General features: G+C 48.2%; 2 protein-coding genes and 2 non-coding genes across 5 annotated transcripts; 1 reads left to right on the forward strand and 3 right to left on the reverse strand.

The window, feature by feature from the left end:
- Positions 1 to 2,026: 2,026 nt before the first annotated feature.
- Positions 2,027 to 9,447, reverse strand: ODC1 (ornithine decarboxylase 1). 2 transcript variants are annotated; one of them, XM_037813326.1, is made up of 12 exons: positions 9,076 to 9,447; positions 6,657 to 6,777; positions 6,430 to 6,563; positions 5,935 to 6,108; positions 5,301 to 5,473; positions 4,890 to 5,024; positions 4,682 to 4,763; positions 4,391 to 4,474; positions 3,531 to 3,693; positions 3,328 to 3,440; positions 3,025 to 3,239; positions 2,027 to 2,507 (listed from the first exon to the last, which is right to left on the reverse strand). In XM_037813326.1, exons 3-12 carry the CDS (start codon positions 6,529 to 6,531, stop codon positions 2,363 to 2,365), a joined length of 1,386 nt encoding a protein of 461 aa, XP_037669254.1. In that variant the 5' UTR covers positions 6,532 to 6,563; positions 6,657 to 6,777; positions 9,076 to 9,447; the 3' UTR covers positions 2,027 to 2,362. The 2 variants fall into 2 exon arrangements, with proteins under 2 accessions (XP_037669254.1, XP_037669255.1); XM_037813327.1 differs by lacking the exon at positions 9,076 to 9,447 and having other exon boundaries at positions 6,657 to 8,467.
- On the reverse strand, positions 5,636 to 5,767 carry LOC119517011. Its single transcript, XR_005213439.1, has one exon. It is a non-coding gene; the product is annotated as a small nucleolar RNA SNORA42/SNORA80 family (small nucleolar RNA).
- On the reverse strand, positions 7,667 to 7,798 carry LOC119517012. Its single transcript, XR_005213440.1, has one exon. It is a non-coding gene; the product is annotated as a small nucleolar RNA SNORA42/SNORA80 family (small nucleolar RNA).
- Positions 8,757 to 9,251, forward strand: LOC119516499 (putative uncharacterized protein MGC34800). The gene has a single exon (XM_037812798.1). It carries the CDS (start codon positions 8,757 to 8,759, stop codon positions 9,249 to 9,251), a length of 495 nt encoding a protein of 164 aa, XP_037668726.1.
- Positions 9,448 to 18,426: the final 8,979 nt, after the last annotated feature.

Here is an 18,426-nt window from a genome sequence, read left to right on the forward strand (position 1 = left end):
CAGCAGTATGTATTTTGAAGAAGCTCCCCAAGGGGCTCGAATGCCCGGCCTGCCTTTCCCTGACTCCCCTCACTCCCCCAGCTCCCCGCCCAATAGGGACCTGTGTGGGCAGACCCCCGCTCTCCTGGAGGAAACGCTCACCTGGTTGGGGGAGACGCATTCCCTTCAGATCACAGGTCTAGAAATGCCCAGGATGTGTGTGTGACCAGCCCTTTAATGACAATGTGGGGACACCTAACTACTCTGCCAAAGAGGATTCCCAGAGGCTCCGAGAGGACAGGGTTTGCTAACAGTGTGGCCAATCTCCAGCCACTCTGGTCACCCCTTTTCTCTTCTACCCATCTGCAGGCTCCCCACACCTAACGACCAGGGAAGGCCATTCGGCCCCAGCTGTCCCACCATCAAACAGATCCAAGCCAGGCCTTGGCAAAACTGGTTGGGGTGGGGTGGGGAATGGGGAGGAGGAGTAAGAGTGGGGTTACCTGGGGCTATTTCTGTCCCCATTGGCAACAGGTGGTTAGTGACTGGAGGAGAGGCTCAGAGAAAAGCATCCTTACCAAGCCCTTACTGTTGTTGAGCTGAAAACCTCTCCTCACTTCCCTTTTCAATCCAAACTTTGTGTGGCCACTAACAAGGGAGTGGGTGAGTTGTACTATCAAAGTGAAAGACCTAATTTACCAAGTTTCAAGGCTTGGTGTCTAGCTTAGATTTCTCAGCATGTAGGACTACACTCAACATGAACTTTCCTTTTTATCTGGAACATAAAACCAGTGGGCACTGTCAGATCTGAGGACACACAGCACCTGGCTGGGGAGTTCTAACAAGTCAGCACTGAATGGGGATGCCCTCCTACGAGGCAGGGTTGAAGTTAGGTTCGAGTTCAGCCTTTCCTTCCCACTCTGCCCTTACCCATCAGAACCTATTTTCTTTGTGGTTTCCGAGAGTTCTCATTCTGGCAGCTACTGTCATCTGTGGGTCATGGAAAGCCAAGCCAGTCAGTCTAGGAGAGCAGTCAAGCAAAAAGTACCATTTTACCAAGTCACAGCAAGGAGCTGGGGCCCACTGCTTAGAAACCAGGTCCTTGGGTTTCTTCCTAGGAAGTCACTACTTTTCCTCTCACTGGCTCCTTCAGTGATTCAGAACCAGCTGCAGGACTAACTCAGAGGCTTGGCATTTCCCTCAGCTGCTACCTGCTACTTCTGACGAAAGGATGTCTCAGTGCCCTCTTCCCAAAGCTGGTAGGATACTCAAGGCTGCTCAGTGGCTGGTGGCCCACCAAAGTGAGGTCTCGCTTTCACATAACCATCCACTGTTCACTGTACAGCTACAGCAGGGACTCAGAGCTTTCCATTTTGGGGGTTAAAGAGTACAAGAACCTGCTATTTGGGGGGTGGGGGGGACGGACAAAAAGCTCAGTAAAAAAGAGAAAAACACAGAAGACTAGCAGTCATTGCCAAAGGTAAAGATCTACAGCACGGCAGCACAGAAGAACTGTTGAAATTTACTGGCTGCCAATGGTATACTCCACCCCTACCTTGTTTGCAAAGGTGCGACTTGCCCTAAGAGCCAAGTGGGAATGGACGCGGGAAAGGCACCACTCACACACCTGCCCTGGGCACTGGCCACAACAGGCAGGCTGGTTGATGCAACGCTCCCCACAACAAGGGGCTGAGCTGTGGCACTGCACGTGGGCTGCCTTTTCTCCACGGTAGACACACGCATGCGGTCAAAGCAGAGAACATGGCATCACTCTCACCTGTCCTTTTTCTTCCACCTATCCATGGGCTAGACTCACCATTCTTTGTGAGAACCCACAGGAAACTTGAGTGTTACAGAACTCCATTTACTTGAAATTAAAATGGAAAAACAGAAAAGCACTTTAACTGATTTTCAAAATACTGAAAACCATCAACTCTTAAGTTCTCTGGTATTGTTTTCTTGGCTTTTGGGAACTTAATTCCCACCTCCAAGATAACATTCACGGCAAATCATTTGGAATGGACGCTAAAAATTTCCCAAGGCCTAGTTATTTTAAGATACTTTATTTTTCAACAGTTCACCACATGGAGCTTTTGGCCCATTCTGCCATTACACAAGCTACAAATGCTTGCTCAGCAGCTGAGGGGCACCCTTTAGTAGCATGTTTGAAAGTGAATAAAAATCCATATAAAACAAATAATCAAGTAGTTTCCATAGGAACACAGATAATTGTGACCCCATCTCCTCATCTTCCAGATCGCTGCATCTGTGCCAACCCTACTCATACAAAGACATTTCAAAACTAGCAGTAATTAAGTTAAATGGTCCCCCCAAATCTCTTAATTCAAGTCAAACTCACAGTTAACAGCTACAAAAATGGTATTTACACATTAATACCAGCTGAAGCACAAGTTGCCGGGTGACGTTTCATTCCACTTTCCCAAGCACAGGACACAGGCAGGGTGCTGGTGTCCTGCTCCTCTACTTCGGATGGAAAATCTTGGTTCTTGATTTGCTGCATGAGTTGCCTGAGGGAGACAGAAGTGGCAGATTCAAAACCGCTGAGTAATGCTATAACTGGGCATACTCCCTGGAAAATCGCTTACTCACGAGAGTAAGTTTACTTCCTTGGTTACTATGTCATCAAGAAGCAATTCAATGTTAATTCTCAAGTAAGCATTTCTTCAGAATCGTGTTTTTGGTGGTAAGGAAACCACAAGAATACGCAGCAACTAAAATATTCTAGTTACACGGAAATAGCCTAATCAGTCTTCTCTAAAATGGCTTTATCATAGGCAAAACCTGAAGAAAAAAAAAAAAAATACAAACATGGTAGCATTGAGAGGGGTGCAGTGACGGGGGGTGCGGCAGATTTTCCTTCCATTTTTCTGTTTTTCAAATTTCCCTATAGAGCATATAGTATACTTAATGAGGAAAAAATAAATTATTTTAAAAAGCAAACATTGTTTGTATTTAATCTTAGACAAAACTGTGGCTGAATCAAAAAGGAGCAAAGCACAAAGCCTCTCCTTCCAAGCCACTGACCATGTGGGTCCCGACATCACATAGTGGATCGTGGGCCTCTGGAAGCCGTTGAAGGTAGAAGCAGCAGCTACGGTGTACGCGCCCATGTTCTCAAACAGCATCCAGTCGCCCACGTGCATTTCCGGCAGGGCACAGCGCTCCACGATCCGATCCAGGCCATCGCATGTCGGTCCCCATATGCTGGATGAATAGTACTTCTCATCTGGCTTGGGTCTCTACATTCATGAGAGAGAAAGTGCTACTCAGTTATTCTTGTTATGACCCACCAGCTTCGTGGTTTTATACAGCATGCTGAGAAGTTACCTTTTGCAGAAGGGGCTTTACATGTGCATGATCATAGAGGATGCAATTAAATGACCCATATACTCCATCATTCACATAATACATAAAGGTTTGTTCACTCGATTCATCTTCATCTAGAAAGACAAATGAATTGTAATTATTACCTTTGCTACCAGCTTTCATTTCAGTTACACACACAATGCTTCTGCCTTTTGGATACATACCATCAGAGCCTGTCTGCTCCTTTAACACAAGTTTTTTGGCAATGATATTCACTGCAAGAGTGAAAGCTGATGCAACATAGTATCTGCCTGGCTCAGCTATGATTTTCACTCCCGAGTCTGATGGAAAATACTTGTCTAATGCTGGATTGATTACATTTGTGATCTAAGAGAGTGAGATAGAAAAGAGAAGTCATTCATTATGGGGAATTCGCATGCAGGAGAAAGATTACAGTGCTTTGTAACATGACATCATAAAAACCGTTTGAGAGAAGGTATCAACAGAGAGGTTTATCAACAAGTAACAGAAGCAAAATAAACATCTCTCTGAAAACCAGTCTGCATATCCTTGTGGTTTCACTTTATTTCCCCCCCGAGATACCTTCTCTCTATCCCTTTTATGATGTTATGGGTAAGGTTTTATCAATAGCACAACACAAATTTCTATCACCTATTGAGGTAATGACGTGCCTAAATATTTTTATTTGGCAAATTTACACTAACCAGATAAAATCATTCTACCCTGCCCACCTCACATAAATGTGTGTCTCCTTATAAAAACTCAAGCGCCACATATATAATAAAATGTTTTAAAGGAAGGAACTATAAAATCTTTTAAAGCACATCTGGGATAATAATGTGCTAAAAAGTCAGCCTATTCTCTAGCATTTCCACAGCAAGCTAAAATTACACAATTTTAAATAGCAAACAAGCCACTCCAAAAAAAAATCGCACCGTCTTATTTTCATGTTTGTACAGTACCTCTTGGCACTGCTACTAGTTAAAGCACTTAAAGCTTAACATATTCCAAAAAGGAACTGGCTAAAAGAACGATAGTGCATTATAGTTTGGTTATAAAGTACCTCTTCAAATTTAAGCTTCACATCGTCGGATCCAGGAAAGCCACCACCAATATCAAGCAGATACATGCTGAAACCAACCTCAGCCTACGCCAAGAAAAATGAAGAAGTCAATCAAACAGGCGGATTCATAGGAAGTAATGAAAAATGTATGCAGCAGATGGATTTAAGACTCTCTAATACAGCACAGACTCCTACAAAAGGTTAATTCTAGAATTAAGACTGGCTCTTTACTGCCAGTTCTGCCCACCACCTCACGAAACAGCCTGACCCTTGTGCTTTACGTGTACTTACTCCCATGTCGAAGACACAGCGGGCATCCGAGATTGCCTGCACGAAGGTTTCAGGATCAGTACAGCCACTTCCCACATGGAAGCTGGGGTAAAAGAAAGAAAAAGGAGAATATGCTGTTTCTTGCTATTGCTTAAAATATTGTGGTGGGAAAAAACCTGTAGAACTTGTATTGCCTAATATCCTAACTCTGCCACCACCAAAATCTCACCTGACACCGATGACATCAATATTTAGCTCTTTCGCCCGTTCCAGAAGAAGCCTGCTGGTTTTCACTGTGGCTCCAAATTTAACACTGAGGCGACAGACTGCTTTGGAGTCATCGGTGGCAATCCGCAAAACCAACCTAGAAACAACAAAGTGCAGATCCAATAACAGAAGAATCACTTACGTCACAGCTACAACAAAGAGCATTCTGTCCTAACATCGCCTGATACGCTGCTGTAGTCTCAGTCTAAGACGGTTTAATTAATCAAGAGGGTTTAAACCATTTCTTACTTTGGTGTGACCTGGTAGACAGTTTATTACTAAAGAGCAGAAATATGAACAACTGGAAATCTGAGTCTGACCAGGATAAATCCATCCCCCGACCCATCTCCCCCTCCACAGAAGAACAGCTCACCTTGCCTTCGGATGTGACCTGGCCACTTTCATCAACTCGACTTCGCTGTCAAACGTCATCATCTCAACTCCATTATTGGCCGCATACTTAATTTGAGACACTTGCTTACAAGGGTTTGCATAGATTATCCTCTCGGGAGGCACCCCGAGGCTCTGCACCAACTGTATTTCAGTCTAAAAAAACAAGTGTGGAGTTACACCATTCATTATGCTAGCAATGCTCAGAGCCACTGTTCTTGGCTTTCATGAAACATGACATGGTAAACAACAGTGATTCTTAAGTTACCAATTCTAACCTATTTAAATTCTGTCAGATCGGGCTTCCCCCTTTTTTTATACTGTGCAACTCGCTTCAGTGCCGAAGCCTATGGACAAGGCTAGGCAATGGTTCAGGGTTACGGTGTGCTGTGGCATGGGACACTATGAGAGGCCCAGGGGGACGGGCCTGCCATAAATCCAAACCCATGCAAGTGACAACTTGTTTTAAATGGAATCATTAACAGAGAAAAACATGGAATTGTCACACCTGCCCAGCAACTTTCATTATAATCTGTCAAGCAACAGACTTTCATCTGCGCTGCTGGGAAGAGGGCTGTTTCATATAGCCAATGGCGAGCGCCACTGCTTTGGCTCACCTTGCTAGCACAGTCAAATCCTGTTCCAACGGCAGCCAGGGTCTTCACGATGGCTCTGCTGTCATTACATTTGACGGCATAGAAGGGGGTGACACGAGGAAGCGCTTTTAACCATCTTAGGTGTTTCTTTAGAATGTCTCCAAGGTCCGCAACATAGAAGGCATCTTTATCATCCTGAAAGAAGAGTGGTTACGGGTTTACTCATCCGCAGCCTCACAAGTCAGCATCACCCTTCCAACTAAGGCCCAGCTAAGAGGCAGCCTCCCTTCTCTTTCCCTACCTTCTCAATGAATCCTACTTTTCCAGTTCAGACATTGCCACGAATATCGTTATTATTACTGGGCTACTGGGCAATTCAGTCAGTGAGATCCTAAATTTCCTAGCCAGAAGACATGTTAAGTTCCACTACATTTCTTTGAGACTTCACTGAAGTTTCCCGCTCACCTGCCCTGTATCTATAAAGCTGCACTGCCCACAGGGACCTAATATACTCACAGAAGAAGACACTTCATTAATTTTTTGATCCAGAATGTCCTTGGCAGTAAAACCTTCATCGAGGAAATGGCAGTCAAACTCTTCATTACTGAAGTTGTTCATGGTTTCTTAATGTTCCTCTGAAATGCAACAAACTGCAAGGAGAGTGGAGAAATTCACTCAGACGACTTAGCACTACCATTTCTATAAAGATTAACCTGCAGCAAAAGTATAAACTGAATACTTACACAGAAAACTAAGAGACGGAATATAAAGAAATTATTTCCAACTTTTCATGAAGGCAATTCTCCAGGAATTCCAAATCTCGCTGAACAAGACTTATACCCTTGGTGCAGCAGTGGGACCGTTCTGATAAACAAAAACACACAAGATTGGCTGCCCAGCTTAGGAGAATGTTGGGTTGAAAGATTAGGCACTTTCCACTTACACACAGTAGGTCTGGCTACCCACCCCCCTTCTCCAGTACATGAAGACAGCACGGATTCAAAACTTTAGGTCTTTCCAAAGCAGCAGACAAAAATTCCATGTATAATACTGGAAACCTCAAAATAAGTCTTTCAAATATTCATGCCCCCAAAACGTAAAATGCAGATTTCAGAAGCTTGTATGAACTTAGTTCACTTGATGTGAAAAAAGTTTCATAAGACCAGCCTACTTTAATTCTCAGGAAATCTGAGCTCTTAGGAGCTTAAAACGACATATGGCAATTATCAAAAATTGTCATACAAACATCTTGCCATTTCCTCATTTCACTAAGTCTTAATATGGAGTAATTTTTAGTGACTGATAGGCATCATGGAAACATCTAGGGCACAAAACTTACTGAGTACTCTTAAGTTTCCTGAGAATTTTATGAGCTAGCTTCCATGCTAATTCTAGCTGTGTATCTGTTTTAACATTCCAATCTTCAAATTAATTTAATACATTGTTGTATTACAGTTGCTATATCTGAACAGAAATCAGCATCCTTGAACTAGTGCTGCCTATCAAATTAGCAATTCTGGGAATCTGAATTATCCTTACAGGCCATCTAATATTTACTTAGCAATGAATGCTCATCATACAGGAGTAATTTCCAGCTAACATCATGATTAACAAAAATAAGCAAAAGCATCATGCTAGTAATCACCAGAGCCAATCTTCTTGGCCTTCAAGAAACACAACACTGGGAAATGGTGATTTTTACATTACTGATTTCAATCTATTTAAATTCTGCCAGATAGAGCTTTCCCTTTTACACTGTGCAACCCGCTTCAGTGCCAAAGCCAACGGACAAGGCCAGGCAATGGTTCGGGGTTACGATCTGATGTGGCATGGGACACTATGAGAGGCCCAGTGGGACGGGCCTGCCATAAATCCAAACCCATGCATGCGACAACATGACTAAGACTGAATCTAACATGACCTTGTGGCCCTGTCAAACTCACAAACTGCCCAAAGCACCCCTAGGGGAAAGCAAGAAATTGATGCCCAGCTAATCCATTTTTGTTTACATAAATAACACTTATGATTAGTGAATAAATAGGCTCAAATGGTGACAGATTGGATTATTCTGGGCCTTGTTAAATATCTTTAAAGCAATGTTCAGGTTTAAATTTGGAAAGTTTTTATTCCTTTGAAATACTCCTCTATGAAGTAATTTGCTTTCCTGCATGTCTGAAACCTTTATTTCAATAAAAACTTGCCATCTAGAGAACTTTCACCAAAGAACACCTTTTGGCCTTCTATACAGCTAAGTTAGGTCACAAGAGATGTAGAGTAATTCAAACAAGAATTGTCAAAAAAATTTCACAAGCCAATTAAATTATGCCCAATATTATGCCTGAATCAAATAAACTAACATATTCTGTCCTTCCCAGATTTTCAGATGAGAGACCCTGCTCTTCACACGTGAACCAATTACTTGGTATTCCAGCAGAACAAGTATTTTGTGACAAGCTTGTGGCTGGCTCCACGAGCATCTGGTGGGCCCAAACTAGAATTTTAACATTCCAAGCTCTTCTTAAATCGCTAAATCATTCAAAGTTTCCTTAAATAAACCGTTCGAGATCATAGCTGTGTGTTATCAAAGACAAGTCACCAGCTACCCTAGCTCGAGTTACTCCCACGGGTTTCTCTGTCGGGGTCATCTGCTCTGCATACATAGAAAAAAAAAAAAAACAAAACTGGAGCAACAAGGGAGAAAGATGCGTTCGCCATGAAGAAACTGAGCACGGGGACTGGGAGTCCGGAGGCTTTGAAGGGCTCGCTTCCTACGTCGCCTGCACCTGCTACACGGCCGGCCACATGGGCTTTCAAAAAACCACGTCTAACGGCTGAAGGAGCGAATGAGCCTTCGCAACGGCTTCCGGCCCGGCGCCTGGGTCAGAGCCACTCACCGCCCGGCCGCCCCGGGTCTCCGCCGGGCCCCCGCCACCCCAGGCTCCGGGCCGCAGGCGGAGAACCACAGCCCCACCTCCCGGAGGGGCAGGCCGAGGCCGCGAGCGGCCCGCGGGGGTCTCGGCGCCCACCTGGGGCCAGGACCGGGGTCCCTCCGCGCCGCGCACCGCCGGGGCCTCCGCGAGCAGAACCCCGGCGGACCCCGAGCCCCGAGAGCCCGGCGGGGCGCGCGGAGACACGCGGCCTCCGCCCTCCGCCCCCGCTCACCTGCCAGCGCATGGGCGCCGCGGGCCGGTCCCGAGGAGGTGCCGCAGCCGGCGTTGCCCCGCCGCCTCCGCCGCGCCCGCCCGCCTCGCTCCCTCCCGCCGGAGGACCGCCGGCCCGCGCTGGCGCCGGAGCTGCTGGCAGAGGGGCGGCCGGCGGCGGAGGCTGGAGGGGCCTGACAAAGCCCGACGGGGCCGCCGCGCCGCTACTTATAGAGCCGCGGCTGTCGTCATGGAGACGCACCAGCTCAAACCAGCCGCGATCGGTTCCGTCCGGGAGCCTGGCGGGGGAGGGGCGGAGGCCCGGCGGCGGCCAACCGCGGCCCTGAGGGAGGGGGCGGGGGGGGCGCGGACTGCTAGACGTCAGCGCTTCCCAGCGCCGCGGGCTCCTCGCGCCCCCCACCGGGTCGGCCCCGGAGCCGGCTCGCGCAGGCGCACGCCGCCGCCGCCGTCCCGAGGCGCTCCGCGCACGCGCACGCCGCTACCGCTGCGTTGCGCAACCCGCCGCTGACGGCCGCTGAGTTTACGGTTCTTCCGCTTGGAATTAAATGCCTCTTGCCCCGGGGCAGGAAAGGAAACTCGCGGGCGTGAGCTGCGCGCCGGGCACGTGGGTCCTCCGCGGACAAGCTTTGCCGGGGGCTGCGCCCGCGCCCGCGCCTGGGGCAAGAACCTCAAAGTCCTTCTTAGCGAGGAAGGGGGCCCGGGAAGGCGGGAACCAGCCAGAGGGCCTGGGGGGCAGGGGGCAGCGGGATCCGCACCCCAGCACGCCGCGTCCCTGCCATGTGTTTCATAGGATGGGGCGCCTCGGTAAATAGGGATCTTTATTCACGAGGCGCGACCAACAGGCTTTGACAGAGAGTTACGTGGGTCTCAGCCCTCCCAGAAGCCACGCAGGACGTTGGGACTCCTAAAGCGCAGCCGGCCCAAGCAGGGCCAGAACTGAAGGAATTTGGCGCGCTTTTTTTTTTTTTCTTCCATTTTTCGCATTCCTTCCCTTCGAAACAGGGACAAAATCCCGAGAGAGAGAATTCCGTCTGTAAGGGACTTGAGCCGCTGGCAAGGAGTTAAAGAAAAGATCAGGCTGCCTTTGGCTGTGCGCGCAGGGGTCCCTGGGGGTCTTGGCGCTAAGGGCCCTCTGCCCCCAACTTGCTCTGTGACCTCAGGGCAAGTCCTCTTCCGGGCCTCACTTGCATGAATGCGTGAACAAATGAATGATCCAGCTCTCCCTGGAGCTTTGGTGACTTCCGCAGAAATGTTAGCAGTAAGCAGAAGTGACTCTTCCCATGTAAAAGGACATAATGGATGGACAATGTCCCTCTTTTCCCCAGACCACCCTGACCACTTTCATTTTTAAATAGCCTTGGAGCAACCGCTAGATGCCAAGTTCCAGGAACCTAGAGGTAGAGAGGAGGGAGTTATCCCCACCCCTAGCAAGCTTAAGTCTTCCTCAAGAGATGGGATTAATAAATGAGAACCCATCAGAGAGCGTTATAGCCTCCAGTGCTCAATGGGACATTTTTGACTGATTTCCGTTTGGAGCCCCCGGTGATGAGGTGTTTTATCTCCCTCTCTGTGAAGAGACACTTTGTTCCGATGGCACACGGTTTTCTGCACAGGTGGAAGGCTCAGGTGTCCCACGCTGAGATCCCACAGAGAGCACTGGCTGCTTTGCCCAGCATTTGACAGGTCTTTCGAAGGGGAATGCAGCTTCCCTCCCCACCCCACCGCTCATGCAGCAGATATCCCAGCGTGTGGGATCCTAGTGGCAGCCTGGCATGCAGGAAATGACAGGCAAGGCGGAGCCCCCCGTCCTGCAGGGGCTTGCTGCTGTGTGACCGGGCCCCCTGTGAGCCTCTGTGTCTTCACCTGTACAGGGAAGGGTGTGGGCAAGGTCTGGAGTTCCCTTCAGATTTTAGAAACCTGGACTGGAAGCATCTGCTCCATTTGAGAAGCCGGGTGATCTGTCACTCAGCTGTTCTCGGGCCCCACCACTGCTCTCCCCATCACACCCACTGGGGGGCCTTGGGTCGACACACCCTGCACATTCAAACTCATGGCCACGTGCTCCATTGTCCTCTGGGAAAATGAGGCCATCTGACCCAGAGGGGACACAGAAGCCAGGGAAGGAAGGAGGGTTTGCCTGCCACCTGCAGGCCATCTCTCTTCCAGAGGCTCTTGGCAGCCACCCTGGGAATCCACATATCCAGCTACTAAACTAGGTCCAAAAAGACAAATCAGTGACTATGCCTGGCCCTGTTTATATATGTGGCTTTAATGTCTTTCAGCCTAGTTCCGGCGGACTTTTCCTTACAATTGTTTTCCTCAGAGAAGCAGATCAGTGTCAAACATGGAATGCCAAACAACTGGAAGTTACTCTTGCATAGAGATGAGATTTTTCTGTTTGGTGCAGAAGCAGTAAAGCAAGTGATCAAAGACATGCCAAGAAGATCTCTATCCTTAGTCATTTCATCTAAGTTCCGGGACCAACTCCAGTTTTCTTGGCCACTCTCTGCTCTTCACTCATTATAAACTTCGGATGTCACTTCTCCCCTCCTGGATCTTAGACTCTTCCATAAAATGGGGTGCTCGGCCTAGATGAAAACTCAGTTTCTTCCACTGTGACGTCCTAAGAACCTCTGACTTCTTGTGCAAATGGAGTTCTGTTTAAAGCGGGTGACCACATTTTCTGAACCAAAAATAAGGACCCATCTGATGAAAGAGGTTTCTTTTTTAAAAAATACTATTAACTCATTTACATGAAAGGGCTTGAAAAAGTATAAATAAAGTGGTTGCAAATTTAAGGAGTCGCCTTGATTGGAAAGAATTAAATAACAGAAGACAATAGACAGCAAGCATTTATGTATCCATTTACACAATATTTGAATATCTGACAGTGAGAGCTTTCTGGAAAATGGACATAGCCATGGGCATGCTCTGCTGTGTCCAGTTGCTAGAAGCATAGTGAGAGTTGACTGTGGAGCAAGGCCCAGGAGATCCAGACACAGTAGGACCTTGGGAGGTTTAGACCTCTCCGGGCAAGGGTGCCATAGCTTAGCACACCCAGCAGTGGGAACCAGCCACAAAATACTCTGGTGACATATGGATTTTTGACCAAAAATAATGTTCCCTAGCTCAATTGCTCACCAATACTCTGGGCTTGCCCTTGAATTGCTTTTCAGTGTTTCCAAAAATCCAATCCAAGACTGAAAGCGTGCCTTCTTTACAGATAATCCGAATAATGTGCCTGAGGCAGTGACAGCAGCTTGCCCTGCATGTGCTGTCTGAGCAATTGAGGCATCATCAGAGAAGTGAAGCAACCCCAAAAGCAGCTGTTGGGAGCAGGAGACACCCAGGTGTAAGTGGAAGTCCCAGGATGTTTGTTTTACAAAGCGTGCTTGCATCACGGCCCCACCTTGCCCCTGCCCTGGTGTGGCTCACTGGGAAGTTGCAGGGACAGGATCCGTCAGGCAGGGCCGGGGCCAAAAGGCAGCACAGCCCTTTGGCATGTCAGTAGCTGCACTGAACATTGCAGAGAGTTTCTCAGAGGTGGTCTGGAGATTGAGAAAGAAGAGTTCATTTTCACTGGCAAAGTGATTTTTTTTTTCCCAAATTGATTTTTTTCGGCAATGCTTTGCTTTCCACGGCCCTCCAGTTCCAAAATCAAGAGTTCAGATGTGACGCCTTTACTCACTTATCGAAAACCCTTCAGTGGTTGCCCTGAGGCCATGGGGTGAAGTCCAATCTCCTTGGGCTGTCACCCGGGACCCTCTGAGGTCTGCCGGGCCTCCTGCCACTCCAGCCCTCCTAAACCTCTTGGCTTTCTCCAGACCCTCCTTTGTGCATGCTGTTTCCTCTGCCTGAAACACCTTGCCCCGCAGGCCATCAGGGCATGACGCACAAGGGCAGCCTTCGTTTTGGTCCCTTCCCTCCCTTTGAGGATAGGACCGCAACTTACCTTCCTCTGTCTGGTTTCTCACCCAGTGCCCAACACCAAGTCATTCAGCATTGCTGAATTGAAACTAGGGCTATCCTAAAAAAAACTGTGAGTTGTGGTGGTTGCATGCTATCTAAAGTTAGAGGGACAAACTATCCTAAGTAATTTTCCTTTGGTCATTGTTCATTTATTTATTTGACAAATGTCTACTGAGCGTCTCCAATGAGGAAGCTGTGTGCTGAGTGAGGGAAGACGCTCTGTGGCCACAGCTCTGTGCCAGCTTCTAGGGAACCGGCTGGAAACTAATATGGACAAAGGAAGCGTAACTTTTTCACCCAACGCTTAAAGAAAATTGGCTCTTTTGTTTTATTTTCTCCTAGGCTCCTGTGACTCCCTCTCACCCAACAAGTTGCAGCACCTCTGCTGGGTTTTGCCAATTGCCCCATTTGTGCCGGAGCCCCACCTAGTGGGGCTCCACCTCTGGGAAACCCCAGAGCCTGCAAGGTTTCTCCCTCTCGTAGTCGGAAGAGCATGTGGGGGCCCCTTGCACAACTTCAGCCTTCTGGAAGGCGTGTGCCGTATGCCCTGTGCCCTGGGGGCAGAGTGGGCTCCACAACCCTGCCAAGTCAGAACTCAGGGCCATCAGAAGGGCCTAGAGCATCACACTGGCGGGGGCTGCTAAGGGCTGAGCCATGGGGTGCCCCCTCACTACAACACAGCATGTGTCTTGTCTTGGCTCTAAAGGGAGAAGGGGCTCTTGGCTTGGCAGGGCTCATCCAGAGCTGGGATGGGTTGGGAAGTGGCCCAGGGCAAGAACCAGATCTGGGGGCACGTAGGTGACCACCTGTATGCCAGCCTCAGAGAACCCAAGCAGCAGGGAGGGGGCCATTCTGGGGGCAGCATCCGACCCCTGGGTGGCTTCTCCGTTGTGCCAGGCAGTTTAGCTTCAGCTCCAACCTCCATTTCCCATCAGCCCCACAAAATCCTTGCTGATAACACAACCCATTGATTTTAGAAGGCAGTTTAACAACCACATGCAGACACTCGAACACTGTCCTTTGGTTATCTCATCCCCTGTATCATTCAGGGTCCCAGTGGACCACTGGACCTCTCCAGCTCTTTCACTAGAGGGAATTTAATATGGGGAGCTAGTTACAAACATAACAGAATGGTTACAACTTCAGGAAGCCACTGCCACCCATAGGGCTAGGAGTCAGAGGGAGTTAGGGCCACCTAGCAGGAGCTGCAGCCACCTTGGGGCTGTCCGGAGGGACTGGGGCCACAGGAGGATGACCCGAGGGAGCTGGAACCTCAGAGAAGAAGCAGAGAGAGAAGGGAAAGTTCTCCAGCTTCTCTCATCTTCCAGTCTCCTACGAGTGCTCCCCAACCAGAGGCCTGTTGACAAGAGAGCCTGGAAAGTATAAATTTCAGGGGCCAGCCCCCCCCCCCCCATTTCCATTCTACCCAGAGAAACAAAGCAGAGCAGGGATGGGATGGGGAATGGATCTGAGAACAAACCAGCACATGACAGGCACACCTCCCTTTCCAAAGGCTTGAGGAAGTATTCCTTCTTCCCACTTGCAGCATGCCTCCCCAGGAGAGTTCTGGTAGACACCGTCTTACCTTTCATATTGGCTTAAGGAACAAGAAAAATTAGTCTCACATAACAAGAAGTCTTAAGGAAGGGAGGCTCTAGTTTCATTCATTTAACATCTCAAGAACAACATCAAGGACCCAAGCACTTTCCATCCTTCTGCTCTTTCATGTTCAGGGCGTCAGCCCAGCTCCCCTCCTGGTTCCAACATGACTCCCCCAGGTCTAGGCATCAGACACAGGTGAAGCCAGAGCTCGTGGAAAGAGAGGAGGGCAGCCTGTGAAGTCTACAGATTGTGCCAGAGGTGGTGTGGCTTTGTCTTCTAAGACCCGACCGTAAAAGGCAGTGTAGCGTCCACCTTGTTCCCTGGGACGCTGGCCTTTAAGCCCTGGCTCACCTGGGGGCATTCTACATTGCCTTGAGGATGCCAAGTGGCAACAGCCCCCAGACTGCATGACGTGAGAGCCAGCATCAACAACCAGACTGTGTGTGAAGACACCTCCAGTTAATTCTAGCCCGAGCCATTGAGTCACCAGCAGCCACCAGATCTTCCCGGGTCAAGACCCAGGCACTGGAGCCCGGATGAGCCTGTCCCTACCATTCCTGACCCACAGAATCCAGGCACGTAAGAAGTGGTTGTTTTACCCCACTACCTACTAGGCTAATTTGTTATGCAGCCGTGTAGCTGAAAGAGACAGCTATGATATTCTCATTTAAAAATATCTTCTCTGGGACCCTTGGACCTCAGTAAGCAGCTCTCTCTGGAAAAGCCCAGCTTTGGCATCCGATAGACCTGGATTAAAATGTAAAGCCAAGTAGGAGGGTGAGCTCTGGAGACAGTTTGCGTGGATTTGAACCCCAGACCCTTGCTAACCATCTGACTCATTTTACCCGAGTCCATGCATCTCCCTGACTCTCAGTTTCTTCAACTCTAAATGGGGAAAATGATAGAAGCCACTTCATAGGATTGCTATGGGGGTTAAATGAGATAATTTATGCACAGCATCAGCAGTATGTGTAAGCCCCACTGTATTTGACACTTGACACAGATATTTTTTAAATACCACCTCCCTTATAGGACAAAACTCCTGTAATTTCAAAGGAGAAATTTCTGTTTTACAGATAGTGTCCAAATTAAGTTAAAGTTTTCATGTATGAATACAATTTTCATTTAACCAAACAGGGCCACACAGAATGACAGAACTGCAGTAATTCAAATTCTTTGTTTTCCCATTCACTGCACTGTCACTGTTTATTTCAAAGCCCCCAAGAGGTCGAAGATATGGACTCTACCTGGTCTGAGCTCAAAAGCAGGGTAGTCAACCTCCTGCGACTTCTAGCATTAAGACTGACTCAAAAGTCGCACAAAAGGTTTTCTAGCCACTAGAACCTTCCTTGGTCTCAAAATGAACACCTGTTGCCAAGTCTGCATGGCAGGGGCCAACTGTAGAACTGGAGGTTCTCTGAATTGGTGTCTGTGCAGGATGCAAGGTTTATGAAAGGGCAAGTATTGAAAATGAGCAGTTGACATCGATGTCATGAAAACTCAGTCCTAACCAATGAAATTGCTTAGAAAAAAGAATTTTCTTTTTTTCAGGGAGGTGTAGTTCTATCCGTGACGTCATTTAGAATCCACAGACACCGTGACAGTAACTAGCAGAGCAACTTTTAGTCATCCTTACTGCCTGCACCTGAGGCAGACAGCACCCCTTGCCCCGCCCTTCCTGCAGCGCTGCACCTGGTCTGGGGCTTGCCCCTTAGGAATCTCCTTACCTTAGCTAAGCTGGCTGGGGGATGTCTCACCTCCAGGAGCACGAGGATTTAGGAGGTGTTGTGTAGGGTTGTTGGGGTTATCAGATAAACCCTGGAAAGTGCCTTGCTGAGGCCCTGGCCTTTGGTAGGGGCTCCGTAAATGTCAGTTCCCTTCCTTTCTTCTCATTCTTGCATCTGCATCTTTATGGTTCTGGTTCCCCACCTGGAATAGTCTCTTCAATCTCTGCCAATAGAAATTTGCCTCATCCCAAGTCACTGAAACCCCTTTGTTCCGATGTCGCTGCTGCTGGCTTCTGGGCTCTTGTTGTCTTGACTGTGTCTGATCTTATCTGGTCTCTAGTTCTCTGTGCATTTGGAGTATTAGCATTTGGGTGTGTTCGTCTCATCTCCCCATGAGGGACAGGGTCTTGGACAGCAGGGCCATGTTCTCCCTTCATGGCACCCAAAGAGAGACCAAATGCATGAGTAAATATGCAAAGGACTAAACACCCAAAGTCTCCAGAAGGATCCTGGATTTTGGGTATTTGGCATCTGTTTCGGTTTGGTTAAGTTGCCATAATGCAATATACCAGAAATGGACTGACGTTTAACAATGGGGATTTATTAGCTTACAAGTTTACAATTCTAAGACCATGAAAGTGTCCAAATTAAGGCATCAACAAGACGATACCTTCTCTGAAGAAAGGCTGCTGGTAATCTGAGACATCTCTGTCACGTGGGAAGGCACATGGCAGCGGCTGCTGGTCCTTCTGTCCTGGATTTTGTTGCTTTCAGCCTCGGGCCTCAGTGGCTTCCTCTCTGCTTCCTGTGTGTCCTCTCTCAGCTCCCCCAGGGGCTTTTTCTGTTTTTATCCTCTTATAAGAGACTCCAGTTATTGGATTAAGACCAACCTTGAATGAGGTGGGTCACATCTCAATTGAAAGAACCTAATCAAAAGATCCCACCCACAGTAGGTCTAAACCCACAGGAATGGATTAAAAGAGCATGGTCTTTTCAGGGGTATTGTGCCAGTTTGAATGTATTATGTCCCCCAGAAAAAGCCATATTCTTTGATGCAGTCTTGTGGGGCAGATGTTTTGGTGCTGATTAGATTTGCATGGAAATGCGCCCCACCGAACTCCAGTTGATAACTCTAATGAGATATTTCCATGGAAGCATGGCTCCACCCATTCAGGGTGGGCCTTGATCAGTGGAGACATATAAATGAGCTGAAGGGCAGAGGGAACTCAGTGTTTTGCAGAGGAGCTATAGCCAAGAGGGATACTTTAAAGAAAGCACAGGAGCTGCAGTTGAGAGACAGTTTGAAGACGGCCGTTGAAAGCAGACTCTTGCTCCAGAGAAGCTAAGAGAGGACAAATGCCCCAAGTGCAGCTAAGAGTGACATTTTTGAGGAACTGCAGCCTAGAGAGGAACGTCTTGGGAGAAAGCCATTTTGAAACCAGAACTTTGGAGCAGACGCCAGTCACGTGCCTTCCCAGCTAACAGAGGTTTTCTGGGAGCCACTGGCCATCCTCCAGTGAAGTTACCCGATTGTTGATGTGTTACCTTGGACACTTTATGGTCTTAAGACTGCAACTGTGTAACCAAATAAACCCCCTTTTATAAAAGCCAATCCATCTCTGGTGTTTTGCATTTCAGCAGCATTAGCAAACTAGAACAGGTATATAACAGCTTCACATCACCACAGCATCCCATTCTATACCAGATTGTTGGTGCTGAGTTTGGGGTTGAAACATGGTCCCAGAGGCATGTAAATAGGGCCTCAATCCTGGTTTGCCTGGTTAGTCAGTTCCTCTTCATGCTGTTGTTCTGAAATGATTATTAATTATTAGTAGTGCCCCCCTTGCCTCTCAAAAGTGTCCTGGCTTGGTTGATAAATTACAAGGCCCTGCCCTCGAAGTGACCCTTGCCGGTTTCATCTCCCTGTCCCCTGGCCCCCTCGTCCGCACCTTACCTCCTCTCCATGATGCACCTGCCTGAACCAGGGGACATACCTCACACCTGCTTTAGCCCCTCCCAGGAGGCCTGCCTCCAAAGTTCTTTCTGAGAAGCCT

This window comes from Choloepus didactylus, chromosome 20 (assembly GCF_015220235.1).
Source record: "Choloepus didactylus isolate mChoDid1 chromosome 20, mChoDid1.pri, whole genome shotgun sequence".
Lineage (NCBI taxonomy): Eukaryota > Metazoa > Chordata > Mammalia > Pilosa > Megalonychidae > Choloepus > Choloepus didactylus.

Bases quoted from the DNA above. Each gene is read 5' to 3' on its own strand.
- ODC1 (XM_037813326.1), bottom strand. From the start codon at position 6,531: ATGAACAACTTCAGTAATGAAGAGTTTGACTGCCATTTCCTCGATGAA. The intron at 4,764-4,889 runs GTGAGATTTTGG...CTTTTACCCCAG, and splicing joins ATTGATGTCATCGGTGTCAG to CTTCCATGTGGGAAGTGGCT. The intron at 3,441-3,530 runs GTATGTATCCAA...TTGTCTTTCTAG, and splicing joins GGAGCAGACAGGCTCTGATG to ATGAAGATGAATCGAGTGAA.
- LOC119516499 (XM_037812798.1), top strand. From the start codon at position 8,757: ATGAGCCTTCGCAACGGCTTCCGGCCCGGCGCCTGGGTCAGAGCCACT.